At 35.7% G+C, this 20,417-nt stretch overlaps 1 protein-coding gene across 2 annotated transcripts in view; it reads right to left on the bottom strand.

The window, feature by feature from the left end:
- The window catches only part of LOC145279771 (adenine DNA glycosylase-like), a 116,601-nt gene extending 108,549 nt beyond the window's left edge, over positions 1 to 8,052 (bottom strand). For both annotated transcript variants that reach the window (XM_080131089.1, XM_080131088.1), the window contains exon 1: positions 7,931 to 8,052. In XM_080131089.1, the coding sequence (XP_079987215.1) occupies positions 7,931 to 7,946 (16 nt within the window). In that variant the 5' untranslated portion in view covers positions 7,947 to 8,052. The remainder of the gene's footprint in view (positions 1 to 7,930) is intronic.
- Positions 8,053 to 20,417: the final 12,365 nt, after the last annotated feature.

Below are 20,417 nucleotides of genomic sequence, written 5' to 3'. Positions count from 1 at the left end.
GCACCATTTGATTGTGTCCTGCCTGCAATAGACCTCCAGGGAACCAAGATACGATATACTGCGATTCCTGTGATGAGTGGTATCATTTTGAGTGTGTTGGAATTGACATGGCTCCACCTGCTAGACAGAAATGGTACTGCAGTGATTGTGCACCTCGAAAGAGACGAACGAGTAGACCTAGTCTATTACCTGCTCAATAGGAGTAGTCTTGAGTATGACTATAAACTACAACCGACAGCGGAGCCTTGGCTAAGGGACAGAATGAGGGTACCCTGAACCACTGTTACCTCCAGGTGGCCCTTGACTGAGGACTAGCACCTGTTAGTAGCCCTGCAGGGTAACGCCAACTTAAAGTTTTTTTTTTCTATGAAGATATATATATCCATCTATTCTATCAAACAGTTAATAAGATATGTTAAAAAACACTTTAAAAAGAGTTTAAAACATATTTAATCTGAAAAGGAAACACTTGATAAGTGGATAGTCCTTAATCCGCGGAGTTTCGAAGAAATACTTTCCTTCTCATCAGAGGGTAGGAATTAGCAAAATGCAGGATCGGATTTTGCATACAAAAGTATTTGATGAAACAACAAGTAAGTCAAAGATCTTACTTGATAAGAAAAAAGTGAAGCAGAGGGAATATGGTGAAGAAAAAGGTGATTACACATGAATGGATAGTCTGGTGAAAGATAAATAATCCAATGACGATAAAATCCAAAAATATAACTTCAAGAAAGTTAATTGAATTTCCATCTGCACAAGTAAAATCCAAGGAAATCCCGTAATTGGAAGATGGTTCAAAATAATCCAAAGGCCAAAAATTCACAAATATGTACAAGGGAAAAGGGGAAAAATTCCAATAATATTAATAAGAGAAAAATAAGATATGTTTTTCACATTGCTGCCGAGACATAAATATAAATAAGAAAGATCAGGGAAGAAGAAGAGGGGGAAAAAAAATTAAATGGTGATAGAATTAAATATAAAATAGAAAAACAAATGTCAAAATGACCCAGACAGGAAATGTTAAAAGGCGCAAAAAAAATATATAGGGCAAAATAATATAGGTCAACTGAAATGTACAGGTTATTACTTAAGAAAATGTCAGTAAGAGTTGTTAAAAGACACTAAATGGAAAATATATAAATAAATAAATTAATTAATAAATAGAAAATAAATAACAAATAAACAATAAATAAAATAAATTAAAAAAAAATATATATATATATTGTGATACATTTATTAAAATGTATAATAAATTATTTTATTGATTTTAAAACGGGAGGAGGAGGCCTGCGAACAGGAGGAGAAGGGAGAGACAGAGATACTGTGAACGAAGAGTGGAAAAGGAAAGAGAAAAGAAAGATAGAGAGAAATAAACCGTATATATAGAGAGAAACTGTGTAGAGAAAAAGAGAGATAGATCATATATAGAGAGAGGGGCCTGAAAAAAGTTGTCAGCCTCGCGCTTCAAAGCGATAAGACGTAAGTCAGCGAAGGTTGGGTTAGCGAAGCCGGCGAAAGGTGACGACGTGGTAGTGGCGTCACAGAGGTAAACATCAACGACGTCAACCGATAATGTAAAGTTAAAGTATTGACCGAATAAAAGAATGAACCCAGTGAAGGAAGGAATCATAGATCAGTGAAACTGTTACTGTAAAGTAAGGACTTCGATGAGCTTTGGAAAACAAATACAAATGCGCGTAATGAAACATAAATCGTCCGAAGGACAAAAATATGAAAATTAACCTGCACGCGCGTAATTAAACATAAACAAGTTACATGAAAGAAATCTATATAAAAAAAAAAAAAAAAAAGGAGACAAAAGAAAGGTTGCATTTCCAAGGACATTAAGTGAGTTTTCAATCAAAACTTTCATTTCTCCAACATCTCTCTCTCTCTCTCATCCTGTATCTAATTGAGCAGACGATTTCTTGTTTTATGTGAACATTGACTGTTAATATATTTTTCTCTCGGTAGAATTTGAATTCATTAAATTATTTCATTTAGTTAGGCATATTTAATTTTCTTTCCTTGAATTGAATTTTATTTCTTTTATATAAATAAAAGTTTGTTAATTCTTCGATGATACTTGTCCTCGTTATTTCTTATGTGATTTCGTTGTCCGGTACATTTCGTTTTATTGTTGTCTTCGGGACGGTTGTCCCATTCCCTTAATGTATTATCAAGGAACCTGGGAAACTTTATTTTTTTATATATTTCGTTACGTCACCATCTCTACCATCCCTAGCAGGACTGGGATACGTCTTAACAAATTGGGGGCTCGTCTGGGAATATACCCTCCCTGAAGACACTCTGGACAGTCGAACACATTTGAGGTAGCGAGAACTAGTTAGCTCAACATGTCGGGAATACAAGAATTCCTAGATACCCCTATTTTTGAAGAATTATGCAAATTTAGAAAAGACAGCATCTTAGCAATAGGTAGACATTATGAACTAGACGTTAGGCCAGGTATGAGAAGAGCATTGTTAGTTAGGATAGTAACAGAACATCTCGTCGACAATTTCTTAGTCGACGAAGCAGTTTTAAGAACTCTGTCAGAAGATATGCTTGAACCCCACCAAGAAAGACGGGAGGAGTTCGATATCCCGAAACATGCCCGCCTTGTACCGACATTCCACAAATCGAATGTGGACGGGTACTTTCAACATTTTGAAAAAATTGCCCTGAGTGCAAAATGGCCTCTAGAAGTTTGGCCCATGCTCTTACATTTAGTTAGGCATATTTAATTTTCTTTCCTTGAACTGAATTTTATTTTATTTTTTTTTATATAAATAAAAGTTTGTTAATTCTTCGATGATACTTGTCCTCATTTCTCATGTGATTTCGTTGTCCAGTACATTTCATTTTATTGTTGTCTTCGGGACGGTTGTCCCATTCCCTTAACGCATTATCAAGGAAACTTTATTTTTTTATATATTTCTTTATGTCACCCATCTCTACCGTCCCCAGTAGGACTGGGATACGTTGTAACAATATATATATATATATATATATATATATATATATATAAAATGCACTTTTTTTTTTCTTTTGTTGGGAGAGTGTAGAGAATAATACATAACTTACCTGGGTGTAGCTGCCAGAGGTGAGGATGCTCTTCCAACAGACAAGAAGAACAATAGCCTTGTGGTTATTTATACTAATAGAGTAAGGTAATTGTTATAAAAACCTTCCTCCTTTGTGAAGAGTACTTCATATTGTTTTTTATGTTACTGTAGTTACAAGACCTGAGAAGAAGGTCGCAAAGAAGGTTGTATTTTTTTCGCAACCTCACTTCAGGTTAGCTACTCTCAGTTATGATTTTTTTCCCAACATACCATGCAAACGGTAAATTTGCGACGAGTTTGATTATCAGATTCGTTGTCAGCGACCTCGAATACACCTCAAAATCAAATTAAAGTGGTCAGTGTTCTGTTGTAGCGTAAGCAGTCACTACATTTACCGATTTTTTTTTATTTATTTTTAATGGCGGAATAATGAAACTGCTATCGGTGTTCTGTTGTAGCGTAGGATAACATTTACTGGTTCTAATGTGTTTTATATAAAAATTAATAGTTTTTATAATTTTTTTGTCTGACAAATAATTTACGCCGCTAAACTACACATTTGGATAATCGTGAAGAAAGAGAGAGCCTGTTTCCTCCGTTTGACTATAGGTGGCCTTACTGTCTATCCACCCAGTTACGGAAGCACAAAATGTATAATGGCACCCTTGAAATAAAAATAAATGTTTATTTATATTTTAATTTTAAACATGTTTTTTTTTGTTTTTTTGCAAACATATTTAAGTTTTATGTTTTTCAAACATATTTACGTTTTTTTGTTTTGTTTTTGCAAACATATTCAAGTTTTATTTTTCCAAACATTTAAGTGTTGTTGCTTGTTTATTTTCAAACATTTACGGTTTTTTTTTTTTTTTTTTTTTTTTTGCAGGCATAAACTAAATATTTTTGCTATATTTGTCTTTTAAACATATTTATGGGTACAACCGTTTTTCCGCGAGTATTTTTTACGCTCTTATAATAATAAAAAAAAAAATCAGGGTTTGTATTACTGTACACATAGATTCGAAAAAGTTGTCAAAAAACAAATATATAACAAATAAATGTTATCAAAGGCAAGATAAGTTACTTTTCTACCAAACTAGATATATTTTTCGTGTTTTTATTCAATGTAACATGTTTATTCAGCTCGAAAAACATATAGTGTTTACCGATGTATTGGAAAATTCAAGATGGCGCACTCCCTCTTTAACACGGTAGGTTTGGGAAAAGGTGTTATAAATAAAAAAGTCGAAAAAAATACTATTAAAAACCCGCCGAATATATGTCAAGCTATGTCACGGTAACATATTGAGCGAGTTTTTAACAGTATTTTATCCAGTTTTTTATTTATAACACCTTATCCCAAACTTACCGTGTTAAAGAGGGAGTCAGACGCCATCTTGAATTTTCCAATACATCGGTAAACACTGTATGGTTTTCGAGCAGAAAAAACATGGGTACTGGTCGCGGTAAGAGTTCCCTGCCGAACACCCTCCAAAAACAATGATGTCTCCCGTTTCTCGCGCAGCCGCAAAGGACATGTTTTAGTTGCCATAGTAACAACACTTTTTATCGACATTGTTTTACTGTTTAAAGACATTACTACACATTTATTAATAATATCTCACTTTTAATCACTTTTATCGACTTTTTAAAACTTTTTTTTTACTCTTTTTAAATGACAACGTTAATGTTTATGAATATTGAAATAAAACATTACTACACATTTATTAATATCTTTTTTTTTCTTTACTGTTTATGTGTCAATTTTATCGACTTTTTTTTTTACTGTTTGTGTCAATTTTATCGACTTTTTCTTTTCTTATATTGAATATTGAAATAGAAGACATTACTACACATTTATTAATAATATCTTTTCTTTTTTTTTTACTGTTTTACTGTTTGTGTCACTTTTATCGACTTTTTCTTTTATGAAACTTATCGGCGGTTCTTGAAATTTACTTACCACAAAACTTGTCGGCGGTTCTTGAAATTTACTTACCACAAAATTATGATAGAATAATAAATTTACTTACGTTTAATCAATGTTATTTTCTTTTTTAAATAGCATTTTCTTTTTAAATGACGACATTTTTACTGTTTATGAACATTAAACTTTAAGCTTAGAAATACGATTTAAAATATAGCGCGGATCATAAGTGCACTAGTAGCAGTATCAGAATTTTTGTAGGAATTTTTGACACCCCTAACACGAAACTGCGAATACAATATAAAAATCTCGTAATTTCTCTGTTAAAAGTGGGTTATTTATTTTCTTTATGGATTATACTTCCAAAATAAACTATTACAGTTGTTTTAAAAGTAATAAAAATATTTTTTTTTTTTTTAAACAGTAATGAATTTTCCGAACTCAATATTTTTAAATTTTTAAACTCAATATTTTTAAATTTTAAAATTTTAAAAATCTATCAAAATTTTTCTATTGATTCTATTTTTACGATATTTTCAGGGTCAATGTGAAATTTTATGTTCTTTCCAATAAACCGAATATAATATTTTAGACAAACGTTTTTTTTTTTTTATTCACGGTTCCCCCCCCCCCCAGTGTCTATTACAAAGAAAATACTTAATTTCGTCTCGGATAAGTACATAATTATTTACTCACAAATTGAAGAGAAAAGGTCAATACATAATATATTCAAATTTAAAAAAAAACGGACATCGTGTTCTTGTAGAATTTTACCTGTAAAGTTTGAAGTTTAAAACCTTTTTTTAAACCACGTTATTTGTTTTTTCTTTTTTCTTTTTTTTTTTTTTAATGAAACCTTGGTCCTTGCTCCTTTAATTGAAAAAAAAATTAGGGCTTGAATTACATTTTTCGAGGAGTTATAAGCTTGGAAAGACAGGGGGTCGAATAATTCACGCCTCCAATTTTGTAAATGTCTAAAAATAATTAATTTCGACTCGGATAAGTACATAATTATTTACTCACAAATTGAAGAGAAAAGGTCAATACATAATATATTCAAATTTAAAAAAAAACGGACATCGTGTTCTCGTCGAATTTTACCTGTAAAGTCCGAAGTTTAAAACCTTTTTAAAAAAAAAACACGTTTTTTTTTTTTTTTTTTTTTTTTTTTAATGAAATCTTGGTCCTTGCTCCTTTAATTGAAAAAAAAAATTAGGGCTTGAATTGCATTTTTCGAGGAGTTATAAGCTTGGAAAGATGGGGTGGAATTATTCGCTATTTTCACAAAAAATTCTGATACTGCTAGTGCACTAGCACCCATTTTCTTATTAATAAATGTTTAGTAATTATTTTTCTTTTAATATTCATAAACAGTAAAAACGTCGTCATTTAAAAAGAAAATGCTATTTAAAAAAGAAAATAACATTGATTAAACGTAAGTAAATTTATTATTCTATCATCATTTTGTGGTAAGTAAATTTCAAGAACCGCCGACAAGTTTTGTGGTAAGTAAATTTCAAGAACCGCCGATAAGTTTCATAAAAGAAAAAGTCGATAAAAGTGACACAAACAGTAAAACAGTAAAAAAAAAAAAAAAAAAGATATTATTAATAAATGTGTAGTAATGTCTTTTATTTCAATATTCAATATAAGAAAAGAAAAAGTCGATAAAATTGACACATAAACAGTAAAAAAAAAAAAAGATATTAATAAATGTGTAGTAATGTTTTATTTCAATATTCATAAACATTAACGTTGTCATTTAAAAAGAGTAAAAAAAAAAGTTTTAAAAAGTCGATAAAAGTGATTAAAAGTGAGATATCATTAATAAATGTGTAGTACTGTCTTTAAACAGTAAAACAATGTCGATAAAAAGTGTTGTTACTATGGCAACTAAAACATGTCCTTTGCGGCTGCGCGAGAAACGGGAGACATCATTGTTTTTGGAGGGTGTTCGGCAGGGAACTCTTACCGCGACCAGTACCAAAACATGTTACATTGAATAAAAACACGAAAAATATATCCAGTTTGGTAGAAAGGTAACTTATCTTGCCTTTGATAACATTTATTTATTATATATTTATTTTTTGACAACTTTTTCGAATCTATGTGTACAGTAATAGAACCCCATTTTACCTTTTCCGCGAGTATTTATATATATATTTGAAAAAAAATATTGTAAAACCTGAATCTTACTTGAAACTACTATTAAAAAATAGCGTAGTAATACGGGCATAAGCAAATATTTCAAAAATATTTAGTTTATGCTTGTAAAAACAAAAAACAAAAAAACGTAAATGTTTGAAAATAAACAAGCAACATGTAAATGTTTGGAAAAATAAAACTTGAATATGGTTGAAAAAACAAAAAAAAAACGTAAATATGTTGGGAAAAAAAAACAAATTGAAATATGTTTGCAAAAAAAAAAACACGTTTAAAATTAAAATAAAAACATTTATTTTTATTTCAAGGGTGCCATTATATACATTTTGTGCTTCCGTAACTGGGTGGACAGACAGTAAGGCCACCTATAGTCAAACGGAGGAGGAAACAGGCTCTCTCTTTCTTCACGATTACCCACATTTGCCATACTTAAGTATATACCATTGGTTTTACATGAAATTCAATATTTCGAATTTCAGCCTCAATGTAAAATATATCTTCAATCATCAATTGTTGCTTTAAAATTCAATTTTTAAACGTGCATGACTTGCTATGCTCTGAGATAAAATAACGTAGATTTAAAGTCGAAGTTGAAAACGAATGCTAAAAATACTAGACTATTAGTTACTTTCATTGAACTGTCAAAAAGAAATTGCGGAAGTTTTGTTTTTTCATTATTATTTTATTTTAAGAAATTTTTTAAAAGTTAAATAGATTTTCAAGTGGTTACCACAAAATCTTTATAACGACTCGGAATAATACATACCTTTGATATTTTTCATTATTTCTTATTTTATCGGTAACAGATTTTTCGATAATAATACACACATGCGAAAATATACATTCGACGCGCGGAATTTGAAATGTTGTCATTTAGCGAAAGAAACGGTGTAAAACCCACAATAGTTCCTGCTCACAAGAAATACCTAACGATTCTTAAAAAAAATTTTTTTTTTTTTTTAATCACAGTATGTTTTCGTGTGTACGCTCTTTTTCTCGGTATACTATGAAATATGGATAAAAAAAAAAAGTGAAATAAAATAAAAGGAGAAAGAACAAGTTAGTTTGTATATTAATGAATCTGCATTTTTTTAACAATAACCGACAAAATAAGGACTGAAATAAATAAATATATACCAAAGGGGACAAAAGGTTACCAAAAGCAAGATAAGTTACCCTACTACATACCTAGTGTTTTAACTTATTTTAAAAGCGTTTTTGACTTGAAAAAAAGTAATGTTAAGTCTTCAAGTTTGAACAAAAATAAAGGTTCCATTAGAGCCATGTCGAGCCACAATAAATGCTACAAAAATGAAAATTAAACAAAGTATTGGTAGAAACACATTCAATAAATGTCACCAATTGTGTAAAAATGTAATGCTTTGCCAGTATTTTGCTTAATTTTCGATTTTTAAGCGAATATCGAGCCTCGACATGGCTTTGATGAAACTACCTTTATTTTCTTGTTCTTACTTTCAAAACTTGACACTACTTTTGTTTGTAAGTCAAAAACGCTTCAAAATAAGTTTAAAACACACACACACAAATACACACACACAAAAATTATCCAATTAGGTTGAAGAGTAACTAATCTTGCCTTTGGTAACATTTATTTGTTTTGTATTTTCACCCTTTTTTGTTTTATTGACTATTGTTAAAAATGCTAAATGAATAAAAAATTTATCTTCTATTATATAAATCTCACCTGTCTGTTAGTGTGTATGTATATATGCTTGTATGTCACGCTATGTATATGTGTATATTGTTAAGAGAAACATTTTCACACCCTTCATATATATCAATTAAGCAGACACCCCTTCCCACACCGAATCCTTAGCAGACGGAGTCAAAATGAGGCTGGCCAAGCGACCTAGATTTCTACACCCACGCAATGACCTTCAACTGTCGCCAACAAGAAAAACGCGGGAGAATCAAAGCAGTTCGACGAAGGCGGTGGACACGGAAACATGTGTGGGGGCATTCGGCTCGAAAAATGGAAACACCGCGGTTGATTCGCATGGTGAAAAAGAAAAAAGAAAAACATCTCGTCGACTCGTATCGTGCCACAAAGGAACAATATATACCCACCTTGGCACTAATCGATTGGAATTCACGCCGTGCTGATAATGAATAACATATATCCACCTTAGCATAAATGGATTGGAATTTACGAGAATCGATCCTTCAAACCAGCACCTCATAAAAGGGAAAGAAGCTTCGGGTGAATTGAACGTCGACTCAACAAAAGAAGTTAAGTTACTCTTTCTAAATTGTTTTTGCTCGATCAATTATGTGAACTGTTGAATGCCCCATGAAAAAAAAGGAAAAAGAATAAGAAAAAAAAATGGGGAAAAGAAAAGCAACCCTCGAACTAAGGTTTTTTTCCTAAATGCTGAATCCCCCCCCCCCTGTTGATCGGCCCATAAGTAACATATCATTGACTATAAAAAAAAGAAAAAAAGGAAGAAGAAAAAAAAGGGGGAAAGAAAAGAAAAAAAAAAATAGAGGAAAGAGGGAAAAACTATCTCTATATCTTGAGACTTTCAGTATGACCCCCCCTCTCTGAGTATCACTCATATCTCGTTGATTCTCATCGAAGAGAACAAAAAGAACCTTCCTAAGACAATCAAAATATCACCCCCCCCTCTCCTTGTCCCAAATCATTGTCTGCATGTATATATTCTTTTATTTTTTTTTTCATGTTATTTCAGTTATGATTTCAGTTGCATGTTCTGTTTTCGTAGTTACATTTTACCCGGTTCAATTTGTTTAAATAAATTGTTGATTTAATAACTCTCATACCCGTGTCGACTTGTGTCTCTTTTGTTTGCCTTACATTGCCGCCCGTGAATGCTGAGAACTCCAACCTTGGTACCGTACAGGGAGGTTCTCGTCAAGAAACAGGCTCGTGGTACCGTCACATGGGGGCTCTCCGGAGATCAGTTATACACCAAGCAAGTGTAATTTCCTTGCTTGAATAAAAAAAAAAAAAAAAAAATCCTCGTAAACGTACTTGTGCATTATACACGGACGGTAAGGCAAAATGACGGACACCGACGAATTCCTTAAAAATCCATCCCCAGATAAATTATATAGATTAAAAAAAGATGATCTAATAGTAATAGGAAAGAAATTAGACCTAGAGGTTAGGGGAGCTATGAGGAAAAGGCAGTTAATGAGAATAATAGCTGAGCACATGGTAGACAATGACCGCTTCGATGAAGAAGTGCTGGAAGATCTACCGGCGGAGAAAACGACCATGACTCCTGATCAGGTCGAATTAGAGAAAGCCAGAATAATGGCGAAAGCCGAGGTAGAAAAAGCTCGAATCGAGCAAGAGATTAGGATGAGCGAATTAAGTATAGCTCACCAGCCACAGCAAGTCGGACAAAACAGATTCGACATAACTAAACAAGTGCGATTGGTCCCAAAATTTGTAGAAAAGGAGGCGGACGATTACTTTGCGCACTTCGAGAGAACCGCCCTAAATATGGGCTGGCCACAAGAGTGTTGGGCAATGCTGTTACAAACGGCATTAAGCGGTAAGGCCCAAAAGACATATGCGGCACTGCCAGCGGAAGACTGTGCCGATTACGAGGTAGTAAAAGAAGCAATTCTTAAAAGTTATGAACTCGTCCCACAAGCTTATCAACAGAAGTTCAGAAACTCAAAGAAAAGCGAGGGACAAACCTACGTAGAGTTCGTTAAACTCAAAGAGAATTATTTTGATCGGTGGTGCAATGCCAAAAACATAGAGGGTAACTTCAACAAATTGAAACAACTCATGTTAATTGAGGAATTTCAAAACTGCATACCCGATGACATGAGGATACACCTGACCGACAAAAAGGCTGAAACAGCAATCGATATAGCCACGGCAGCCGACGAATACATATTGACTCACAAGAGAAGCAGGGCAAAACTACAGGGACCCATGCAGTCACAGGTCAGGGAACATTGTGCAGTAAAGACACTGTACGAAAATCCACGAGTATCCATCAGAAATCCCCTCAACACAACCAACCGACCAGTACTGGGACGGGAAGCGAGACCTATAGTATGCTTCAACTGTGGGAAGCCAGGTCATGTAGCTGCGAAGTGTCAGGCGAAACGATTCACGGAGATGAATCGGAATACCCCAGCCAAACCACAAGGGGCGATATCTCAGGGAATAGATGAAACGTATGAACCCTTCATATCGAAAGGATATATCGCGCGAGATAAGGAAGGTCAAGGGGAACCCATTAACATTCTCAGGGACACGGGAGCATCCCAATCCCTAGTGAAAAGAGGATGCATGCCTAAAGAAGCGACAAGAGCCGCAGGTAGAGCGACCACGATAAGGGGCGTAGGAAACAGACCCATAACGATTCCACTATTTAAAGTCCACTTAGTGTCGGATTGGGGCTCAGGAGAAATAACTGTAGGCATAATTGACGAATTACCAATGACAGAGGTAGCCATGATACTAGGAAATTACATCGCGAAATATCAAGACGGGAAACCCATAGGGGTGACCACAAGAAGTAGAGCGATAGAGAGGGGAAATGTAGAAGACAAGCCGTCAGGGGAAAAACAACCGAGACCGGTGGTAACACCCCAATCTTGTTTACCCGTGCCACGACAAGTGCTGATCAAGGAGCAACAGAATGACGGCGACCTAAGACCCTTATTCTGTCGGGTTGGAGAAGAATATCCTAACAAATCAAAAAGTCAATATTTCCTCAATAGGGGCGTACTAATGAGGAAATGGAATGCCCCCAAGACAAAGGGAGAGTCGGGAGATACTGTGCGGGAACAAGTAATGGTACCCGACATGTATCGAGAGGATATCATGAAAGTGGCACATGAGATACCACTGGCGGGCCACCTAGGTGTCAACAAGACCCTAGAAAAGTTGACCAGACATTTCTACTGGCCAGGAATCGTGGGAGATGTCAAAACGTTCTGTAGAACTTGTGGGACGTGCCAAAAGACTGGAAAACACAACCAGAATATTCCCCCGGCCCCACTCCACCTATACCGGCAGTGGAAGAACCGTTTAGTAGGGTAATAGTGGACTGTGTAGGACCGCTACCCAAAACCAAAACAGGACACAAATTTATATTAACTATAATGGGCGCGTCCACAAGGTTTCCAGAGGCGATCCCACTGCGCAACATATCAACGAAAAAGGTGGTAGATGCCCTGATAAACTTTTTCACCAAAATGGGGCTACCCAGAACCATACAGACAGACCAAGGATCTAATTTTACGTCGAGGCTATTCGAGCAGGCTACGGAGCAACTGGGAATCACCCACATAAAATCCAGCGCTTATCACCCTCAATCGCAGGGGGCTCTGGAACGCTTCCACGCCACCCTGAAAACCATGCTCAGGGGCTATTGTATGGAACACGATGCCGAATGGGATCAGGGGATCCCATTTGTGCTTTTCGCAGCTCGAGAAGCCGTCCAAGACTCGTTGGGGTTCAGTCCCTTCGATCTAGTCTTCGGTCATCAGGTACGAGGACCATTAAAAATGATAAAAGAGAAATGGGTCAGCGATGAACCCTTGCCAAATAACATGACGGATTACGTCACTAAAATGTGACAAACCTTAGCCGAAACACAGAAGTTAGCTAAGACCCACCTAGAAAGTAGTCAGAGGGTCATGAAGATCACATACGATAAAAAGGCAGTAGATAGAAAGTTCGAAGAAGGAGAGGAAGTGTTAGTACTCATACCCCTGAATGGTCAACCATTCAAGTCGAAATATCAGGGACCGTACACAATTACTGAAAAGATAAGCCCACTAAAGTATAAGATATCTACCCCCAAGCGTAGAAACAAAACTCAAGTATGTCATGTGAACATGATGAAAAAATATTTCAGGAGGGCGGGAGAAAAATCAATATTGACAGCACAGTGTCACAATGAAGCTGTAAGTGATGAGTACCCCGAAAGAGATCTTCCTGTAGAAAAGGACCCACCCATTAAGTTAAAGAATTCGGAGATAATGAGTAACCTAGGGTGCAAACTTGCACACTTACCGCCGAAAGAAGGGCAAAAGTTACAAGGAATGGTAACAGAATATAGCGACCTATTTGCTGACGCACCTACGCGCACAAGAGCAATAGTGCACGACGTTGAGCTAAAGGAGAGCGAACCAATTAAACAACATCCGTATCGCATAAGTCCGAAGAAATTAGAGATAATGAAAACGGAGATAGACTACATGCTCGAACACGAGATAATAGAGCCCAGTCAAAGTGAATGGGCATCACCGTGCGTGCTGGTCGATAAACCGGACGGAACAGTGAGATTCTGTACAGATTATCGCAGAGTGAACGCGATAACCAAGGCAGACGCATACCCTATGCCACCAATAGACGACTGTATAGATAGGATAGGACATGCCAAATACATCACCAAATGCGACCTTCTTAAGGGATACTGGGCAGTGCCTCTAACCGAGAGAGCCAAGCAAATATCGGCGTTTGTAACCCCAGAAGGAGCATACCAATATCGCGTAATGCCATTTGGGATGAAGAATTCCCAAGCAACATTTGTAAGACTGATGAACACATGCCTTGCTGGGATTAAAAACGTAGATACATATGTCGATGACATAGTCATTTACAATGACACATGGGCAGAACATATCGAAACAATTGAAAAAGTATTTAAGAGGTTAAGAACGGCCAAATTAACCATAAACTTAGCTAAAACAGAGTTCTGCCAGGCCGAGGTCAAATATCTAGGGCATGTGGTTGGCCATGGGAAGATCACCCCAGCAAAGGCCAAAGTAGAAGAGATAAAGAATTATCCCATACCAAAAAATGTTAGGAGTTTAAGGAGATTCCTGGGCATGGCAGGGTATTACCGCCGGTTCTGCAGGAATTTTGCATGTCTCACTGCGCCACTGACAGAGCTGTTGAAAAAGCACAAGCGATTTCAATGGACACCCGAATGTCAAGAAGCAGCTGAGAAGATCAAGCTAATGTTAAGCAGCGAGCCAGTGTTAAAGGCTCCATCGTTTGACAAACCCTTCAGTGTGGCGGTAGATGCCAGCAATAGCGGGATAGGAGCAGTACTGTTACAAATGGGGGAGGATGATCAACTACACCCAGTCAGTTACTACTCAAAGAAACTGAGCAAGTTTCAAAAATCCTACTCCACAATAGAGAAGGAAGCTTTGGCGTGAGTGATGAGTTTATCTCATTTTGAAGTCTATGTATCCTCGGTGCATGGCCCGACTATCCTATACACAGACCACAACCCATTGATATACGTCAATAGAATGAAAAATAAAAACCGGCGAGTACTCTCCTGGAGTCTCATATTGCAGGAATTCGACCTAGACATCAGACACGTAAGGGGTCGGGATAACGTAATAGCGGACGCCTTATCACGTAGATTCGAAACAGAAAGGGAAGAAAAGGGGCGGGGGAAAATTCATAAAATAGCTGTAGGAAAAAGTGATGGAAACTCCACGAACATCATTTCTTTAGAGTGACACAAGTTGGTGTCCTTAATCTCAAATATTATTTTCTTGTCTCATACGAGTAATTTTATTTTAAATACATATAAATATAAAAAAAAAAAGAGGAACAATTCTCTTTTTTTTTCTCTTATGGAGGAAGGTGTTAAGAGAAACATTTTCACACCCTTCATATATATCAATTAAGCAGACACCCCTTCCCACACCGAATCCTTAGCAGACGGAGTCAAAATGAGGCTGGCCAAGCGACCTAGATTTCTACACCCACGCAATGACCTTCAACTGTCGCCAACAAGAAAAACGCGGGAGAATCAAAGCAGTTCGACGAAGGCGGTGGACACGGAAACATGTGTGGGGGCATTCGGCTCGAAAAATGGAAACACCGCGGTTGATTCGCATGGTGAAAAAGAAAAAAGAAAAACATCTCGTCGACTCGTATCGTGCCACAAAGGAACAATATATACCCACCTTGGCACTAATCGATTGGAATTCACGCCGTGCTGATAATGAATAACATATATCCACCTTAGCATAAATGGATTGGAATTTACGAGAATCGATCCTTCAAACCAGCACCTCATAAAAGGGAAAGAAGCTTCGGGTGAATTGAACGTCGACTCAACAAAAGAAGTTAAGTAACTCTTTCTAAATTGTTTTTGCTCGATCAATTATGTGAACTGTTGAATGCCCCATGAAAAAAAAGGAAAAAGAATAAGAAAAAAAAATGGGGAAAAGAAAAGCAACCCTCGAACTAAGGTTTTTTTCCTAAATGCTGAATCCCCCCCCCCTGTTGATCGGCCCATAAGTAACATATCATTGACTATAAAAAAAAGAAAAAAAGGAAGAAGAAAAAAAAGGGGGAAAGAAAAGAAAAAAAAAAAGAGAGGAAAGAGGGAAAAACTATCTCTATATCTTGAGACTTTCAGTATGACCCCCCCTCTCTGAGTATCACTCATATCTCGTTGATTCTCATCGAAGAGAACAAAACGAACCTTCCTAAGACAATCGAAATATCACTCACCACCCCCCTCTCCTTGTCCCAAATCATTGTCTGCATGTATATATTCTTTTATTCTTTTTTTTTCATGTTATTTCAGTTATGATTTCAGTTGCGTGTTCTGTTTTCGTAGTTACATTTTACCCGGTTCAATTTGTTTAAATAAATTGTTGATTTAATAACTCTCATACCCGTGTCGACTTGTGTCTCTTTTGTTTGCCTTACATTGCCGCCCGTGAATGCCGCGAGTATATTCCACGACGATTCTGGTCTGAACCTGGACACTGTACGATAGAGACCGCATAATTTGCAGTCGGTACCTGTCAAACTTTTCTTTTTCTTAAAACGCGTGCCCGGCCTTGGGATTTTCTCTGAGAACTCCAACCTTGGTACCGTACAGGGAGGTTCTCGTCAAGAAACAGGCTCGTGGTACCGTCACAATATATATATGTATATATGTGTATATATATGTATATGTGTATGTGCATATATATGTATATATATGTGTATGTGTATGTATATGTATGTGTATATGTGTATATATGTGTATGTATATGTATATATATATATGTGTATATATATGTATGTTTATATATATGTATATATGTGTATGTATATGTATATGTATATATTTGTATGTATATATATGTATATGTATATATGTGTATATGTATATATACATGTGTATATGTATGTATATATATATATACATGTTTATATATATGTATATATATATATACATGTTTATATATATGTATATATATATGTGTATATATATGTGTATATATATGTATGTGTATGTATATATATGTATATGTGTATATATATGTATATATATATGTGTATGTATATGTGTATATATATGTATATATATATGTGTGTGTATATGTATATATGTGTATATGTATGTATATATGTGTATATGTATATATATATGTGTATATGTGTATGTGTATATATATGTATATGTGTATATATGTGTATATATATATATGTGTATATGTGTATGTATATGTATATGTGTATGTATGTATATATATATATGTGTGTGTATATATATACGTATATGTATACGTATATGTGTGTATATATGTATATATGTATATATATACGTATATATATGTATATATATGTATGTGTATGTGTATATATGTATATATATACGTATAGTAACTGGCGATGATGTGGACAAGTTCACACATTTTTTCACGGGTGGGCTCGGCGACGGATGGTCGAGGTATAAACTTGGTCCACCGACATGGATTGGGGACGCTTACTTTTTTTTTTTTTTTTTTTTTTTTCTTTTTAAATGGGAGGTTTTGTTGAGACGGACACTTTTGGAGTGGTGACTAGCGGTGATGTGGGCAAGTTCACACATTTTTTCACAAGTGGGCTCGGCGACGGATGGTCGAGGTATAAACTCTGTCCACCGACATGGATTGGGGACGCTTACTTTTTTCTTTTTTTTTGTTTTTTTTTTTTTTTTTTTTTTAAAATGGGAGGTTTTGTTGAGACGGACACTTTTGGAGTGGTGACTGGCGGTGATGTGGGCAAGTTCACACATTTTTTCACAAGTGGGCTCGGCGACGGATGGTCGAGGTATAAACTTGGTCCACCGACATGGATTGGGGACACTTGCTTTTTTTTTGCTTTTTTTTTTTTTTTTTAAATGGGAGGTTTTGTTGAGACGGACACTTTTGGAGTGGTGACTGGCGGTGATGTGGGCAAGTTCACACATTTTTTCACAAGTGGGCTCGGCGACGGATGGTCGAGGTATAAACTTGGTCCACCGACATGGATTGGGGATGCTTGCTTTTTTTTTTCTTTTTTTTTCCAAAAGTGTCTGTCTCAACAAAACTTTTTATTTAAAAAAAAAAAAAAAAAGTGGGAGACCAGTATCCGCATTAAGCTGGTCTGCAGTTTGACTTGTTGCTGACTATCTTGCTCTAGCTTGTTGATTGATGTCAACATTTTGAACCGAGAGAGAGACTTAGCTGTCGTACAAAGCTAAGACTCTGTAACATCATCTTTGTATAGATACTCCATCAGGTATTTATCTATTATAAAAAAAAAAAAGAAAAAAAGTCCTGTTTCGATAAAAAAGCTGTGACGTGTGTACGCCTGTAATGCTGGATGCATGTAACAATTATTCTGCCATCATTATTTGTATCTTTGTATGTGTATGTATATTTATATATGTATGTGTATGTATATTTATATATGTGTGTGTATATTTATATATGTACATGTGAGTTTATATGTATTTATATCTATGTGTAATATGTATGTATATGTGTATATATGTTTGTGTGTGTACATATATACATTTATAAATGTTTGCATGCATGTATGTGTGTATATGCATGTATGTGTATGTATGCAGGTGTGTATGTATATGTATTTTCATGTATGTGTGTAAGTGTATTAATGCATATATATGGATGTGTATGTATAAGTAGGTAAGTGTATGTATATATATATGTGCATATGTGTACCTATATGTATGTGTAAGTATATGTGTGTATGTATTTGTATATGTGGATGTATATGTATGAATGTGGGTATGTATATGTATGTTTGTGTATTATGCATTGTGTATGTACATGGGTATATATGAGCGTATGCTTATAGACATGTATGTATGTATGTATGTATGTATGTATGTATGTATGCATGTATACATTTATATGTATGTATACCAATGACCGTCTTGTTTATGTTTGCATGTGTGTGTGTACTTATATGTATGTGTGCGTATTGTGTATTGTGTATGTACGCATGTGTATGTGTGTGTGAGTGTATATATATGTATGTATAAAAATGACCGTCTTTAGTGTCATGTCTGCTTGAGCATGTGAATTCGCCGGCAGGACTATATGTCATTTTTCGGGCTCATGAACTTTCAGTGTCTGAGGGAGTGGCACTCGTCTGACAAGACGTTGCAATCATCATGTCACGCTAAAACTTTTGACACATACGACAACTGACAAACACTGACAACATTGGTATCGTTTGAAGCTCAGTCACTCAGCCGACAAATATCCAAAAATTGACCAAAAACTACACCACCTACACACACGCGGACACCCCCACGACTGTTGTTTTTACCATCCCGTTGCCCGGGGGTTCTTACTACACCATCTAAACACCTGTGCAATGTCGGGCACCTCTGCTAGTTAAGAATAAAGGAAAAAAGACAAAATGTCATTGTTTCTATGTTCGGTTATGTTTGGAAAATTGAATCCAGATATTAACAAATATTTGTTTAAAAAAATAGGGAGGGGGGGGCTCCTGATTATTTTCTATCTAGTCAAAGCAACTATTTACAAAGCATATTGAATTTAATGTTTGTTTACTTGTGGGAAACTATATTTTAGAATAGCGTCAAAATCAAAAGACTGGGTAAATTTTCTGTTCTTGTTGCAGAGGGTCGAAAGGTGTAAAGGTGCCAATCGACCATACAATTAATAAAGTAGAGACAAGGCAAGGAAAATGACAGCAATAGTAAAGAAAGATGACAAACACAGGTGATCAGTTAAAGACGGTGTGTATTGTGTTTTATTCTTACCAAAAAAAAAAGGTAAAATGTACGGCAATGGATTCAGGATCAGCCAGAAAGAGAACGGGCATCTCGCAAGGTTGAGATTCCTGGGTTTCTGAGATAGGATAATGTGTTTCAGATTGATTCGAGTCAAATAAACGGAATCTGGTGCTGGAAATTGGTAGCCAGATATCAGTGGGCGCTGGGAGATGATAGTTGAATGTCAGTGGACACTGGAACAGTTAGCTGGACGTCAGTGAACACTGGAACTACAATGGATATATGGATCAGACTGGACGTTTCATGAGGTTGAGAGTCCTTGAGGTAGGATGACATGTCTCAGGTTGATCTGAGTAGTATAGATAGTATCTGATGCTGGAAATTGGTAGTCGGATGTCAACGAGGTATCAGGCGTTAATGGGTGCTGCGACTGGTAGTTGGATGTTAGTGGGCACTGGAAATCAGAGGTTGGTGTTGATGAGAACCAAAGCTGGTAGCCAGACGTCAAGGGCTGGAGTTGAAAGCACTGAAGCCACGTATGGAGTACTGCCACATTTTGGCTGGTGCATCTGCTACTAGTCTCTCCCTCTTAGACAGGGTTCAAAAGAGAGTCACCAGTATAGGCCTCACACTATCAACTAGGCTTCAACTACTGTCCCATCAACAAAATGTTGCATCCCCCTTCCTGTTTTACAAGTACTTTAATGGTAGGTGCTCTGACGAACTACAAGCCTTTGTACCCCCTCAACATAAATACACCCGACAAACCCGACAAGCAGCAAAATCTCACCCCTACACAGTAGAGATCTCTAGATTAAATAAAGACTTCTACTCTTATAGTTTCTTCCTTAGGACTGCTAGACTATGGATTTCTCTTCTGGATTCCTACTTCCCTGACTGTACTGACATGCAGAAGCTCAAGTGTAATGTAAACAGACATCTTACTGCTTAGCTCTCTACATCGTACTCCTATAAATTATGTCCCAGATAGTAGCCTCCTATTTCAAAGTGGCACTGTGCCTTATTTGAGATGAAAATGCAAAGAAAAAAAAACTCCAGCAAAAAACTAGTCAAATTTTTTTGTTTTTTGTAAAAAAAATTTTTTTTAGGTAATTTTAGGAGGTGATTAGGGGGTGTTTTTACTTTTTATTTAAAAATTCATTTGGCTGAGCATTTGATTAGCTAATGAAAATTGGAATTTTGAAATGGAAGACGACGATTTTTTGAATAAAT

Source organism: Euprymna scolopes, chromosome 7 (genome assembly GCF_053919585.1).
Source record: "Euprymna scolopes isolate OS-2025 chromosome 7, ASM5391958v1, whole genome shotgun sequence".
Taxonomy (NCBI): Eukaryota; Metazoa; Mollusca; class Cephalopoda; order Sepiida; family Sepiolidae; genus Euprymna; species Euprymna scolopes.
Note: the sequence above shows the minus strand (reverse complement) of the source record. Positions and strands in the feature narration are given on the sequence as shown.